This window comes from Sciurus vulgaris, assembly GCF_902686455.1.
Source record: "Sciurus vulgaris genome assembly, chromosome: 6".
In the NCBI taxonomy this organism is placed as follows: Eukaryota; Metazoa; Chordata; class Mammalia; order Rodentia; family Sciuridae; genus Sciurus; species Sciurus vulgaris.
This window is the reverse complement of record NC_136466.1, coordinates 126399257-126414350: the sequence shown is the minus strand read 5'-3', so window position 1 is coordinate 126414350 and position 15094 is coordinate 126399257. Positions and strand designations below refer to the sequence as shown.

General features: G+C 34.3%; 1 protein-coding gene across 4 annotated transcripts in view; it reads left to right on the top strand.

Moving 5' to 3' along the window:
• Positions 1 to 15094, top strand: part of MAP3K1 (mitogen-activated protein kinase kinase kinase 1) — a 75427-nt gene that overhangs the window by 44364 nt on the left and 15969 nt on the right. For all 4 annotated transcript variants that reach the window (XR_013764700.1, XM_079145255.1, XM_079145254.1 and 1 more), the window contains exons 4-10: positions 3245 to 3445; positions 3797 to 3913; positions 4248 to 4396; positions 10873 to 10994; positions 11581 to 11662; positions 11774 to 11957; positions 13753 to 14031. Coding sequence is in view for 3 of the 4 variants with exons in the window: in XM_079145255.1 (XP_079001381.1) it covers positions 3245 to 3445; positions 3797 to 3913; positions 4248 to 4396; positions 10873 to 10994; positions 11581 to 11662; positions 11774 to 11957; positions 13753 to 14031 (1134 nt within the window). In the remaining variant the exon portion in view is untranslated. The remainder of the gene's footprint in view (positions 1 to 3244; positions 3446 to 3796; positions 3914 to 4247; positions 4397 to 10872; positions 10995 to 11580; positions 11663 to 11773; positions 11958 to 13752; positions 14032 to 15094) is intronic.

Here is a 15094-nt window from a genome sequence, read left to right as displayed (position 1 = left end):
GGGAAACTTTCATAAAGCACTTCTTCATGCCAAAATACAGTAGTTGCCTCAAGGAAAAGTATTCATGTGATTGTTAGAATCACAAAGTGAACTAATAGTCATATTTTCATGAAATAACATTGTTATTTGAAAAAAGGACTGACTAACAAACTATGATTATTCAAAGTTGGGTATTTGACAGATAATTTTCTTAGGACAAAGTAAGTGAGACAGACTCTTCACCAATGACAAAATTTTTAGATTTCAAAGCAAAAATTAGAGCTTTAGAAAACTTATATTCACCACTGTGAACTTGACAGTTTCCCAATGCTTAAGACTTCTTTAATAAAATAGGTGATACCAAATGTGATTTTTTAAAAAATACTGTATAATGAAATGTGAGTGTTCGGAAGATCTGCATGACTCAGTGAACTCCAGATGAGCATTGTGTGGTATAAAACAGAGTGATTTCATAGGATTCACTCAAAATGTATAATAGGTCGTCTGGATTGTAAGCAGTAGGGGAAGGTTGTTGGTGTGGTTTCATGTTTCACATTACAACTACCTGTAAGAAACCACTTTTGGGCCTTGGTGTAGTACTAAAGATATGCATAATTATTTGAAAAGTCTATCAGAATTTTCCTTTCTTTTATAGCTACATATCTAGGTGAGGTCAGATTTTCTTTTCTACACATACTTCAGTCAAAACCTAGCAGCATATTGAATGCAGAAGTAACTCTGAGAATCCAACTGTTTTTTATATTAAGTCAGACATCAAAGAGATTTGCAAAACAGACAGGCGTTGCCTTCATGAGAGGGACTTCTGATGGTGGGATAGATGTTAAACTTTCTAACTTTGAAGAGCCGATGAGTGAATAGAAGAATGGTTAAGAGAGTGAACAAAAGGGGAGTTTGGTTTTCCTCAGATCTGGAGTTCTGAAAGCACATAAATCCTTTTCATTTTATTTAATATGTGGTGCTGAGAATCGAATCCAGTTCCTCACACATCCTGCGCAAGCACTCTACCATTGAAATACAACCCCAAAAACTACAACCCCCCCCCAAAAAATCCTTTTTTTTGAAATGAGACAGACATCATTTCCCTATGTACATGTATGATTACGGGGATTGTATGAATCTACATTGTGTACAACCATAGAAATGAAATTATGTACCCCATTTGTATACAATGAATCAAAATGCAGTCTGTAAAAAATTAAAAGCTGAATAAAAATAATTTTTAAAAAGTTCATTTTCATTACTAACACAATAGCCATCTTTTATTACCTCACAGATTTGCATTTTGAGCACAGCTCAGCAGGGTGGCTTTCTGCTCCCCATGGCATCTGCTGCAGCTGGGCTAGCCAGGGCTGCTTCTCCACTCACATGTATGGCTTCTGCTGGAATGCTGGAATAGTTAGAGGCTGTCAGCGTCCCTTTCTCATAGCATGGTGGCTGGATTGCAACAGCAGTGTTTCAGGAGGGCAAGTTACAACATGCAAGCTCTCCTCAGGCCTCCACCTGTATCATTTTTGCTAATGCCTGAATGCCCAAAGCTAGCTACATGCTCAAACCCACAATTCACGTTAGGGTTTACACAAGGCTGAAATAGTGGGAGGTGTTGTTGTAGGGACCATCACAGTAAAAGTATACAGGAATATAAGTAGAATTGCATCCCACATCTCCCCCTAAAACATCCCCACTCTTAAAGCAAAATAAGCAGGAGGCCTTTAGTCTGGAGCTGTTTCTGAACCTGGAAACCGAACTGACCATTGGCCAATCACAAACAGCCAACCTGCCAATTGGTTATATAACTAGGGACTGCCAGATAAAGCAAAAGCCTCCCTGTGGCCATCCAGCACTTTCTTTACTTTTGTGTTTAGCCTATAAAAGCTGACGTTTGACCTCATGCTGCTAAGTTAGCGCTCTCTGACTCTCTTCTAGTTTTGAGTACTGCCTGATTCATGAATCATTCTTTGCTCAAATAAACCGTTTAATTTATTTAGTCTAAAATTTTCCTTTTAAGAGCAGACTCTGCCCAGCCGTAGGCAATTCTAGTCTGTTTTCTGTCTATATATAATTTGACTCTTCTGGACACTTCATAAAATGAAACCAATGGGTGGTCTTCTGTGAAAGAAGCCAGTCACTGTCAAGTTTTATCCGTGTTCTATTACATGCATCAATATTACATTAATTTTCAATTGCAGAATAATATTCTTTTTATGCACATATACCATGTTTTGTTGACCCATTCATCAGTTGTGCTACTTCTACCTTTTGGCTATTTTGAAAAATGCTGCAGTAAACATTAGTTTACAAGTTTTTATGGGGGCATATATTTTCATTTCTCTTGGGTTATTCCTAGCAGTGATATTGCTGGGTAACATTTACTATTTTGAGTAACTACTGTAGTTTCCCAAAGCAGCTACACAGAGTATTCTGATTGCTTTGTGTTCTTACCAACATTTATTATTTTCAACTATTCAGCTGCAAATCCAAAACAACCAGTATTTTCACGGGGTAGTGATGGAAAGACCAAGTTGTAGGAAAATCGGTGAAGTGTAGAAAGAGTGGTATATGTTGCTCACTCCATAGGCAAGTTTTTGTCAGCCTCCATCAGAGTTTATTTACTTATTTATTTCTTTTAATTTTTCTTGGTACTGGAGATTGAACCCAGAAGCACTGAGACAGTCTTGCTAAGTTGCTATTACTGGCCTCAAACTTGTGATCCCCCTGCCTCAGTCTCTCTAGTCATTGGGATCCAGTGAGATATTTTAATCAAGGAAGAGTTTCTATAGAAGGTACAGTAGGAGGAGTTCCAGGACAGTGTTTTTAAGTTCCAAGTCACAGAAGAGGGTGTAATAAAGCCTTATGTAGAAGCCAGGAAGTTGGATGTTTAATTTTTACCCCTAGATATAGTTGTTTTGGCTGCTTCTGGCATTTGCTTTTTATGCTTTTATTTTGGTTTGCATAATACTTTTCAAAGCATACTCTTCGAATGTTTACAGAGTAATTTGTGAAGTTACTATGTGGTTGTCTCACTCAACCAGAGTTAGCATCAGTTATAAGGATGACTGAGATTCCAAAAGTTCACCTGAGATGAGTATGTCAGACAATAGCATTTTGCCTGACTTAGTTTCATTATACATTGAAGCATTTTTGTCAGTATATAATCTCCCATATGGCTATCTGGTAGGATTCTTTTTGAATATTAATTTCTTATTGAGAAGTAAGAAACTTAGAAACCAAAAGCAATGTCATAAAGTTTCAGAGCGGCAGAATCACACCACCTCGAAGAGCGCCTTCCCCAGATGGCTTCTCACCATACAGCCCTGAGGAAACAAACCGCCGTGTGAACAAAGTGATGCGGGCCAGGCTCTACTTACTGCAGCAAATAGGACCCAACTCTTTCCTGATTGGAGGAGACAGCCCTGACAACAAGTACCGGGTGTTTATTGGGCCGCAGGTAGGATGTGTCACCATCTTCTTTTGTATTAGCATCTGGTACCAACTCACACTTACTATCTTAAATTGAGATCACTTAATTCCATTGAGTAGACTAAAGTGAGTTAACATGTATTTTTGGACTAATAACATTTTTCTTAAGTGTATTTATGAGATTTTTACTGTGACTCAATAGCTGAAATAAATTTGATCTGTTTAATAAGTTCATTGAAAATAAGAGATTAGTAGAAATATTTGTAGACTTATATATATGAAAATATTAATAGACATTTTACTATAACACACGTAAAAATATTAAGAAAGTGATAAACCACAGATTTATTAACCCATCAGTTTTCTTTTAATTCTTCAGAACTGCAGCTGTGGACGTGGAACATTTTGTATTCATCTGTTATTTGTTATGCTCCGGGTATTTCAACTAGAACCCTCAGATCCAATGTTATGGAGAAAAACTTTAAAGAATTTTGAGGTAACTTTTTATAAATGCTTTGTAATGAAATTGCCAGCAGACTTTTATAATATATTCCTGAAAGTTTTCTATGAGCTCCAAATTTAAATCAACAGTGATCATTTTGAAGGTATGTAAGAATTATTTGGTACTGATAAATAATGTTCTTGAGATCTATTGAGTGAAAAAGCACTGAATGCTTTTCTAAGTAAACTATGTTCTTAATTTTGAAGCTCTTAACTCAGCTTTATGAAAAACATGTAAATAAAAGATGAATAATAGTTCAACCACTGGAACTCTTCATATGTATAATTGTGGCACAAATATCATTATTACTGTCTTTTTCCAATGTTAGGTTGAGAGTTTGTTCCAGAAATATCACAGTAGGCGTAGCTCAAGAATCAAAGCTCCATCTCGTAACACCATCCAGAAGTTTGTTTCACGCATGTCAAATTCTCATACATTGTCATCATCTAGTACTTCTACATCTAGTTCAGAAAACAGGTTAGTACTTCTTAAGGAATTAAGCATTAATCCAGTGTTACTTTATAATTTTAGAGGTACTTTTTCATATCATTTGTTAAATTACTCAAAAATGATTTAATTATTAAATCTTGGCTTTCATGTTAAAATCAAGGAAAAAATATTAAGTCATCTGAGGACATTGTGTTCTAAAATCTAGATTGTTAGAAATGATACATCAATATAATAAATATCCATTTCATAAGAAAAATCATGTGGCAGATGTGAAATACTAAGTGACTACTGTCTATCAGTCATTACTTTGTGCCAAAGCACCTGATATGTTATCTCATTCTGTTCTAACAACATTGTCATTAGGTATTCAGGTGTTATCACCGTTTTACAGGTAGTGAAGCTGAGGTACTGTGTAATTAGAAGGAGACGTCTGTAGTTTTTTGATAAATTATTTATATTTCCAAAATCACTTTCAACTAGAGGACTTTTTAAATGTTTTTTATTTCTTTTTTGTGGTACTGGGGGTTGATCCCAGGGGTGCTTTAACACTGAGATACATCTGTTGTCCTTTTTATTTTTTATTTTGAGACAGAGTCTCAGTAGTTGGTGAGGCTGATCTCAAACTTGAGAACCTCCTGCCTTATCGCCCTGGGTTGCTGGAATTACAGGCATGTGCCCCTGTACCCAGCTTTAGGATTTTAAATTATATAACATTATGTCTTTCAGCACAATTTCCAGAGAATTCTCTTTATATAAGACTATTTTACTTTTGAGAATGTAAGCATATTCCAAATAAATAGACTTATCAGTTGTAATTAAGAAGTTCAGTAGCCTGTTAATCAGTTATTACTTGAAACCTACAGTGCTTCTGAAACTTTCGATGGCCTTGTTGCTAATAAGATGAATTTATAAGCCTTGAAGATCTGAGATGTAGCCCAAAATGACAAATGTAAAATTCTTTTCAAGTCTCTAGTATTATCATAATTCATGTGAATTTTTTTCTTTTCTATGATGTTTCTTTATTAGTTTTAGCAGGAAATTGAGATATTTAAATTACTGCAGAAAGGAGCTGAGGGTACCTCCTGTTTGTTCCCAAGGCACCTCAGTTCGAGAAGCACTGGTCTAAGTGGTTGAGTCCCATGTTCATCCCATCATCCTTTTAAGTATTATAACTACCTCAGAATTCAGAAGAATGGGAAAGTAATGGCATGATAAGGGCTAAATAAGAAAGAGAACTATTTTTCATCTGTGGAAAATATAAATGAATTTTCTTAAATGAATCAATTGAATTAAATGAATTGTTTGTAGAATCCTAGATTTTTCCAAGTTGTTTGGGGCATTAAGATGACCGAAGGCCAAAGAGGTCATGAAGCCCACCTGAGTGAGAGCTAACCAGGGTGTCTTGGCTCTTAGTTCAGAGCTCTTTCTCTCACATCTTCTCTCTTCCTAATAGAATGGGAAAAGTGAGAGAGAGAGTTAGAGAGCTTTATTTCTGTAGCTGTCTGACCCAAACTTATTCTGAATCCTTTCTCCTTTGGATTGACATTTCCCTAACTTTTTACTTTGCAGAAAAGTAACAAATACTTAAAACCAGAAAGCCAAAATTAAAATAGAAAGTTACTCTGTGAGATGAAAAAAGATGCCTTGCAAATATGGACTGACCATAATTTAGGGATTCTGTTGATTTATTTTGAGTTGGTGTATCTGTGAGGAGAAACTACAGAGGTATAGTCATGATATACTTAGGTTTTTTTTTTTTTTTTCCCCCCACATAATCATGTTTTTATATATAAAGACTAAAATCAAAAAAGGGAAATTTATCTGGAGATCTAATTACATTAAAAATTTAAATGACACTTCAGAAATAATAAAAATCAGAATTAGAGCAAATTGAAAATATTTACAAAACTTAACAAAACCTTACCAATAAACAAAACTGCAACGAGGAATCTAGACTCTCATTGCATAAATGGACAAAGGGCATGATAAGGATATTCATAAAAGAATTTTAAGGGGCTAACAAACATATTTGGTCAACTTGATAACTAAACAAACATACAAAACCTCATTTTAAAAAAAAAGATAATAGTTTTTATTTACAGAATTAATGAAGACTTTTATAATAAATCAGTTCTTAGAAGGATGTGCTCCATGTATGTGAAGTGTTATTGTAACCTTTCTGGGAAAAAGGAATGTGTCTTTTTAAAACGTTTCAATTCATTAATCTACCTAAAAGGTTTTAATGAATAAAGTATGCCCACATTATGAATATGTTATGCAAGCATTAAAATTGTGCTTTTAAAGAATATTAAATGGCATGGAAAAATGTGTATAACTGAAAGCACATTCAGGTTATACTACTATGTCATGCACAAACCCAGATTTTTAAAAATATATATTTTTATTTGTAGATAGACACAATACCTTTATTTAATTAATTTATCTTTATGTGGTACTGAGGATCAATCCCAGTGCCTCATATGTACGAGGCAAGTGCTCCACTACTGAGCTACAACCCTAGCCCTGAACCCAGTTTTTAATATATGAAAATTAATAAAATTACATAAAAATTGTAATGGTTATTATAGGAAGTATTATTATGTTAACTTTTTTTTTTTTTTACTTTAAACGTTTGCTTTGCGGACTGTTGGGTTTCTGTTGTAGCTACTCAGCTCTGTCCTTGTAACCTGGAGAGAGTCGTAAATAATCTGTAAATGAATGGACAAAATGCATTCAAGTCAACTTCATTTATGGAAGCAGGCCACAAGTTGATTTGTTCTCCTGCAGTTTGCTGCTCACTGCTCTGTATTCATGTGCTCTTCTGAAAAAACTACCAAAATGAAAATAATCTAAAATGTCAAAACAGTGGACACACAGATGTTCTTAAAGGTTTCTTCAAACAACTCAGATGTCAACAACAAATGGATACTTAACCAGTTATCTAATCAGTGGAAAATTGTAGCACCATTAAAAATTACACACACACATAGAGTGGAAGCAGCCCAAATGTTCATCAAGAGATGAATGGAAAACGAAATTCAAAACATTCGTACAATGAAATGTTATTCGGTCTCAAAAAGGAAGTAAATTCTGATATGTAGTACGACATGAATGAACCTTGAGGACATTATGCTAAGTGAAATAAGCCAGACACACAAAAACCAAATACTGTATTATTCCAGTTGTATGAGGTATTTAGTCAAAATAATAAAGATAAAAAGTAGAAGGGGGGTTGCCCGAGGCTGGGAGAAGATGAAATGGGGAGTTATTTATTTATTTTTATGTGGTGCTGAGTATCAGACCCAGTGCCTCACACTGCTAGGCAAGCACTCAACCACTGAGCCACAGCCCCAGACCTGAATTGTACTCTTAAAAATGGTTAAGATGGGGTTGAGGTTGTAGCTTAGTGGTAGAGCACTTGCCTAGCACCAGTGAGGGACTGGGTTCGATCCCTGGCACCACATAAAAATAAATAAATAAAAACAAGACTTTGTGTCCATCTACAACAAAAAATATTTTTTAAATGGTTAAGATGAAATAAAAAGTTTAATATGGCAAATTTTAGGATAATATACATGTTTTACCACAACAAAAAAATTTTTAAAAAGTTTATATCTATGAAGCTTAATGTTTAATAACAAGTAAAATGTTATAAATTTTTATAAATATGAAATACTGTATGTATAGATAGAGATATAAACAATGTGTACATTGGGAAACTTTGAAAAATGATAAGTAGAAAATACCCTGAAATGGTATACTTGTGGTCAGAAAAGCATTTAAATAACAAATTGTCCTTGCACTTTGATTTAAATAAAGCAACTTTATTTTTGCTCTTGAATAAATCCATAATTATTTGAAAAGTTGATTGACCTTGCATCATTTTTGCCCATAAATATTTTTATTAAAGTTGTTACAGAAATCATTTTTGTAACATTGCTATTTATCGTTTATCTTCAATACATGCATATTCTGACAGCTTTTCCACCTACAGATAAGTGAGGAGGGAGAAAAGCTTATCATTGTGACTTTACCTCAGGAATTATGCACTGTGACTTTTTTGACTTGTTTGTTGAGCTTATTGGGAATTGATTATTTTGCTGTTAGTCCCTAAGACCTATTTTTCAGGAATTACAGCTTTAGATACTATAAGTACAATATTAGACCCAATGAAAAGCCTGGGCTTAGCAGAGACTCTAAATTTTTAGGGGTAAGTAGATGATGGCATATTCTTCTAAAGTAAAAGTTTAATGATAGGTCTGCCACAGATTGGTTTTATAACTAATTTAACATCCCAGATTCTTGGATTTATGTCATATGAAGTATCATTGATTTTAAAAGCTGTTTATCACATCGCAAAGGTTCAAAGTAAAACCTTTATAAAATAGAAAACAAAAGTTTTCTCTCCAAACTGCAAAGTAACTATTGTTAAGTTTTGTACAACTTCTTAAAATTATATAAAATTATATAATACAAGGAAATACAGTTCTTCCTTCTCTATGTATAAGCATAGAGATGCATGCGTGTGCACGTGCACTCGCGGGCACACACACACACACACACTCCTCTCTTTTTTTTTTTTTTTTTTTCTAACAAATACAAAGTCATGCCATATATTTTGGCCCGCTTCTTGCTTTTGTTTTCATTTTCATTTAAATATCATTTTCCCAAGAAAGTCCTGAGGATGTGCTGAGGATGTGGCTCAGTAGTCGAGCACTTGTCTGGCATGTACAAGACCCCAGGTTTAATTCTTTGAGAACTTGTTTGAGGTTCTAGCAGCGGGCGCAGCTACTCGTACACCCTTGACCGGAGAGCGGTCCTCTGTCGGAGAAGGTCGTCCCCTTCGACCGAGCCGCGCAGCTTGGGGAGGGACGCGCATGGAGCGGTGAGGAAGGGGCCACCTAGCCAGCCAGATCAGCCGAATCAACCCTGGCCATCAATGGGGTGGCAGATGTCGCAGCCAGATCGCCCTCACATCCCCCAGGTTTAATTCCTACCACCACAAAGAAAAAAAAGAAAGAAAAAAAAAAAAAAGTGCAAAAATACTCATTCCTTTTTTTCATGGCTATATAAGACCATAATTTACACCATTATACACCATAATTTATTTTGTCATTACCTTAGTTAATTGATACTAAGTGTATCTATAGTTATTTGTTTGCCTATTAAGTGCAACCAGTTTTTGTTTTTCTGCTCACATGCTTAAAATATATCTGTAGGATAGCATCTTAGAAAATAGAATTTTTAGATCATGAATATATACATTTTAATATTTTAAGGATTACTAATAAAATTACCTTCTAGAAATTTCATTTTTTATTCCTGCCAGCAGTATATATGACAACCTGTTTACCTAAGCCATTGTCAGGGGCCAGATGTTACCAATCTATTTAATTTTTGCCAATCTAAAAAATAATAATAAAGTATGGTTTCATTAACATGCATTTTGTACTTCTCTTTTCATTGTTTATATTGGCTATTGGTTTTTTATTTTAATTGCCTTTTATCTCTAATGTCCATTTTTCTATTCAGTTATTAGTATTTTTCTTGCTGATTCTTAAAAACACTTTGTGTATTAGGATTATTCAAATAAACACTACATAAATGCCCATTATATATTCTAATTTTTACATATTTGGCCATAAATGCAGTCATTTGGTACATGCTAGAATTCTGTTGTATTACCTTTTCTTTTACCCTGTAATATATTGTGAGTACCTTTTAATGGATCTTTTCATTCCTTTTGAAAAGTTTATAGTGTCTGGTTGAACATAATTTTTTAAACTTCTTTTTGATGTTCATTTGATTGTTTTCATTTTTCATTATTTTAAAATAATATTGCAGTGAATATTCTCACACATGTCTCTATATTTTTGTTTCATCATTTCTTAGAAGTCTAGGTGAAGGGTTAAGTACATTTAGAATGCAGCAGATCTTCAGATCTAGTTCTAAGAAAGTTGCCACCAAAAGTGTCTAAAATAGAGCTGGGGTTATAGCTTAGTTGGTAGAATGCTTACCTCACAAGCACAAGGCCCTGGGTTCAATCCCCAGCACCACAAAAAAAAAAAAGCGTCTAAAATGAACATTTAGATTTAAAATGGAAATAGATGAGCTCTAAGGTTGAAATCTTGAAGCTGATACCATGTAGTTTTATTCATACATTGTCAAACCTTATGGTAGTTTGTTTATTCAAAAGGCACAGTAACAGCATTTTAAGGATACAAATACTCTTTTTAAGATTACGGTTCATGTATTGTATTGTATTCATGGTAAGGACAGATTAACTCACATCCACAATCTGTGAATACACATGTGGAATCTGATTTGAATTTTCTCTACATTAATAGGAGAAATAATTATCCTTGAAATAGTTTATAGAAGATGCTCTTAAATATTTGTAATAATGTGTTCATATTTTAAGGAAGCATAATTGTAATTAGCATATTGCATTACTTCTGTCATATTCTTTTATACTTAGTACTTTTGCTCCCCCTTCCTTACAGCATAAAGGATGAAGAGGAGCAAATGTGTCCTATTTGCTTGTTGGGCATGCTTGATGAAGAAAGTCTCACAGTGTGTGAAGATGGCTGCAGGAACAAGCTGCACCACCACTGCATGTCAATCTGTAGGTGGCTCCTTTATCCCTCTGCTTACCCAACAAGTTGCTCTCCAGCTAACTATGTTATTTGAAATTATAAGATGACTTGTGGGAAGATTGGTGAGAGCAGGAAAAAAAAAGTGTTCCTAGGCCATATGTAAAATTTTCAACAAATTAGTGTTTGGGATTTATTAAGAATTGATCATCTGAACAATGACATCCAGTATGGTGCGATACATGTGGAAGTGGAAGGAGTGCAGAATTCCCACCTGTAAGATGTATGTGAAGGGAGGGAGGTGGAAGAAGGTCTGGGGAAGCTTTACAGAAAGGGGAACATCAGCGCATGGCAGGGAATTACCTAAGCGTATAACTCAAGTGGGGCAGAACATTTTGAACAACAGTGAGAAAAATACACGTTATCGTGACTAATAACATTTGCAAAGGCGTCAGAATAACTGAACTGCTATGCTTGCCTGCTTTCAGATACTCCAGTAATTTTTGGTGGTCCCTTCCTTATAAATCCTATACTAACTGACTGTTATGAACAGTTATAACATAAATACTTAAGGCAAACCTTTACATTTTTGTAAGTTTTTTCCCTTTACTTTTTTAGGGGCAGAAGAATGTAGAAGAAATAGAGAACCTTTAATATGTCCTCTTTGTAGGTCTAAGTGGAGATCCCATGATTTCTACAGGTAGTAATTTTAAATTAATGATTCGCATGTGATAAATAAAAAATAAAAATGCTACCAAAGTGATTTAAATCTGTTAATATTTTTTAGCAAGTTTTGTGTTTTTCGTTTTAGCCACGAGTTGTCAAGTCCTGTGGATTCCCCTTCTTCTCTGCGTGCTGCACAGCAGCAAACCGCACAGCAGCAGCCTTTGGCTGGATCACAAAGAAGGAATCAAGAGAGCAATTTTAACCTTACTCACTATGGAACTCAGCAGATCCCTCCTGCTTATAAAGATTTAGCTGAGCCATGGATTCAGGTAAGTAGTTCATCATTCTTCATTTCTTCATTTCTCAGAGGAAGATTTGCAAATCAGTTAATGTGTTTGTCCCTTCTTCACCCTTTTATAATTTAACAAAATATTTTGCTTGCCTTCATCATGACTCAGTCCATTGAGAATTTTACTTTTACTTTTTTAAGTCCTTTTTAAAAAATCCTCATTTCTGCCCAAAGTTTCTTATTTGCTACCATTAAAACTCAATTTCTCCTTTCTGTATCCTACCAGCATATAAAAATTGGTGTGGACAAATAAGAAAAATATATGGTAACTACCTTATATTTATAAGGACAGTTTCCATTATTTTACCTTCTCTTCTGATTGCTTTTCATCCTCAGTAAATAAGATTTTTGGTTGCTTGGTCTGTCGAAAGTTTCTTGATGGTTGAATGCTTGGTCTGTTACTTAGGAAAAAATGTGGAACTCAAAACCAGTGTCTCCAGTAAACAGTAATAAAGTAAAATATGTAATTTTAATAATCTGTTAAATTCTGTTGAATACTGTTAAGTTTGTGAATAGGTGTATTAACTCATTAAGCTTTTACACATTAGGCTTTGTTCCCCTTTATTTTTGTGACCATTATAGTTCTACGGCTTTGGAATTCTCTTTTCTCATCATGTTAGCAACCTATTATCTAATAAAATCCACAAAATTAATAAGCACATACCAATTCTTTTATCTAGTTCACTAATGATATTTAACATAGATCTCTACCTGCTCCTTCAGGATCCTGTAAAGAAATCTCAAGTTGATTCTAAGCTGTTAAAGGCTGTTTTTTCAAGGCCATAGCGTAGTTCATTTTCCTTAAGATTTGTTTTGGTCTAGGTTATATATTACTAGTTTTGGTTTTCTTTTTTTAGAGAATGTTTTGGACAGAATTAAAACTTAAGACAGTGATATGCTACTTAAGAGTGCCAGAAGTTTATATTCTTGTTGGTTTATTCTCCTTTAGGTCCCTTTTTAACAGAACACATACAATTAAGTATATTATGATCTGCTTTTCCCTAAACTGTTTGTTCCTCTTTAATATTTAGAAAATTTTCACACAATGTTATCTCAGTTGTTAAGCTTATTTTTAACCAATTGGTTCATAATGTCAATGCCATTTACCTTTTTCCTTCTTTAGGAATTCTGTAGGGATTCTGCAGCTTTGGAGGCATGGTAGTGAAGAATGTAGCAACATTCATAATTCTGAGATCATTGCTGCCGATTTAAACATGAGCATCCTTACTTTAGTTGTTTGGTTTTTCCTCTCTGTTCATCATAGCCCCTGTTTTGCCTAGACCCACCTGTTCTTTCAACCATTTTGCACAAGACAAATTCAGATAAATTCTTTTGATTTACTATAATCATCTGTAAGAGAAATACTGTGTTTTGAAACCTCCACTCTAGTACCTTTCTTGACTTGGCTTCTTAAAAAATTTTGCTCCAGTTGTTTCTTTGTAAACTACTTTAATATGACTATAAAGTTGGAATGCTTCACAATTTTTTTGGTGTCGCCTTTTTGTTATTTTGTTAAACATGAAGGGTTCAGGCATAAAAATACATGTATATCCATCTACTATTAATTTTACTTGAGCTAATAATTGTTAATGACACCTTAACTTGAGTGTAAAATTCCTCCTTAGGTTTTCTAAGTAACTAGGCATATTTGAAATTGAGTAGTACAGTGGAGAATTAAGAAATGACCGATTTTTCTTTAATAATCAAAAATAATGTTTAACTCAACACACTGTGGGTATTTTAGTTTTTCTTCACTTTGTGTTTGTTTAACATAGGTGTTTGGAATGGAACTCGTTGGCTGCTTATTTTCTAGAAACTGGAATGTAAGAGAGATGGCTCTCAGGCGTCTTTCCCACGATGTTAGTGGGGCCCTACTGTTGGCGAATGGGGAGAGCACTGGAAATTCTGGGGGCAATAGTGGAAGCAGCCCAAATGCTGGAGCCACGAGTGGGTCTTCCCAGACCAGCATCTCAGGAGACGTGGTGGAGGCATGCTGCAGCGTCTTATCAATGGTCTGCGCCGACCCTGTCTACAAAGTGTACGTTGCTGCTTTAGTAAGTAGTTTTACTCCATAACCATATCATTATGGGCGGGTTTTTTTTTTTTTTTTTTTTTTTGATGGTTCATAGATATTGTTTTAAAGATAAAATAAAATGACCATCTTTCCCTCTATAGCTAGTCCTCGTTCTTCAATGTGCATCTACTTTCCTAAGTCAATCTGTCTGTGTCTCTGGAAAGAAAAGGCAGGGGGGTTGGGAGGCAAGTACAATAAAGGTACTTTGCCTGATTTAATTTTGGAAAAATCCAAATTCCACTTTTATTTCATAATCTCGGGAATTTATAATTTTCCATTTAATCTTTTCATTTGAATTTTACTGGTTTTAATCTGTTGAAGTTTCCTTTATATAAGCTGCCTACACGCCTCAAATAACAGTGCCTCGCTATTCAGGTTTTCCAAGCAGTTACCTCACACGTGACCCATTAAAAATGTTTTGTGGAATCGAGAAGTAATGAAAGTTACTTTAATTTTTTATGTTGTCAGTAGACATTTAGGAGAATTCTTCCTTTGCATTTTTTAAGGATTCTCCATGTTTTACTCAACTTTGCATATTAATCTTTGTCAAGTAATGTTTGTCAAGTGGTATGCCTTCCATTAAGGCACTGAAAATTATTTAATATATTTATAATTATTTTGTAAATGCATTTTATGAGTAAAACCCTTGGATTTGCGCCTCAGCACTGCAAAATAAATAAATAAAATATAATGAACAAGTCCATTTAGTTTTTTTCCTTTATCTTCTATTGTTGTAATTGTTTTATATTTTCAACACAAATAAATAATATTTGAATGGTTAAGGTTAAAGTTATCAAACTTAGAACTATTACTAAAGAAGAAACATTAAATATAGAAAAATTATTTTTATAATTGATCTTTTAGAAATTAATTTTTCAAGGAGAATTTATTTATGATAAAAATTTTACTTGGCTCTTTGTAAACATTATGTGGAAATTCAGGAAACTTTTCAGAAAAGAGGGTTCCATGACATAGACACCAAGTTGTTTCAGGTTTAACCTGTTAAACAGTTGTCTCTCATGAGTGGGTACAGCAATAGGGAG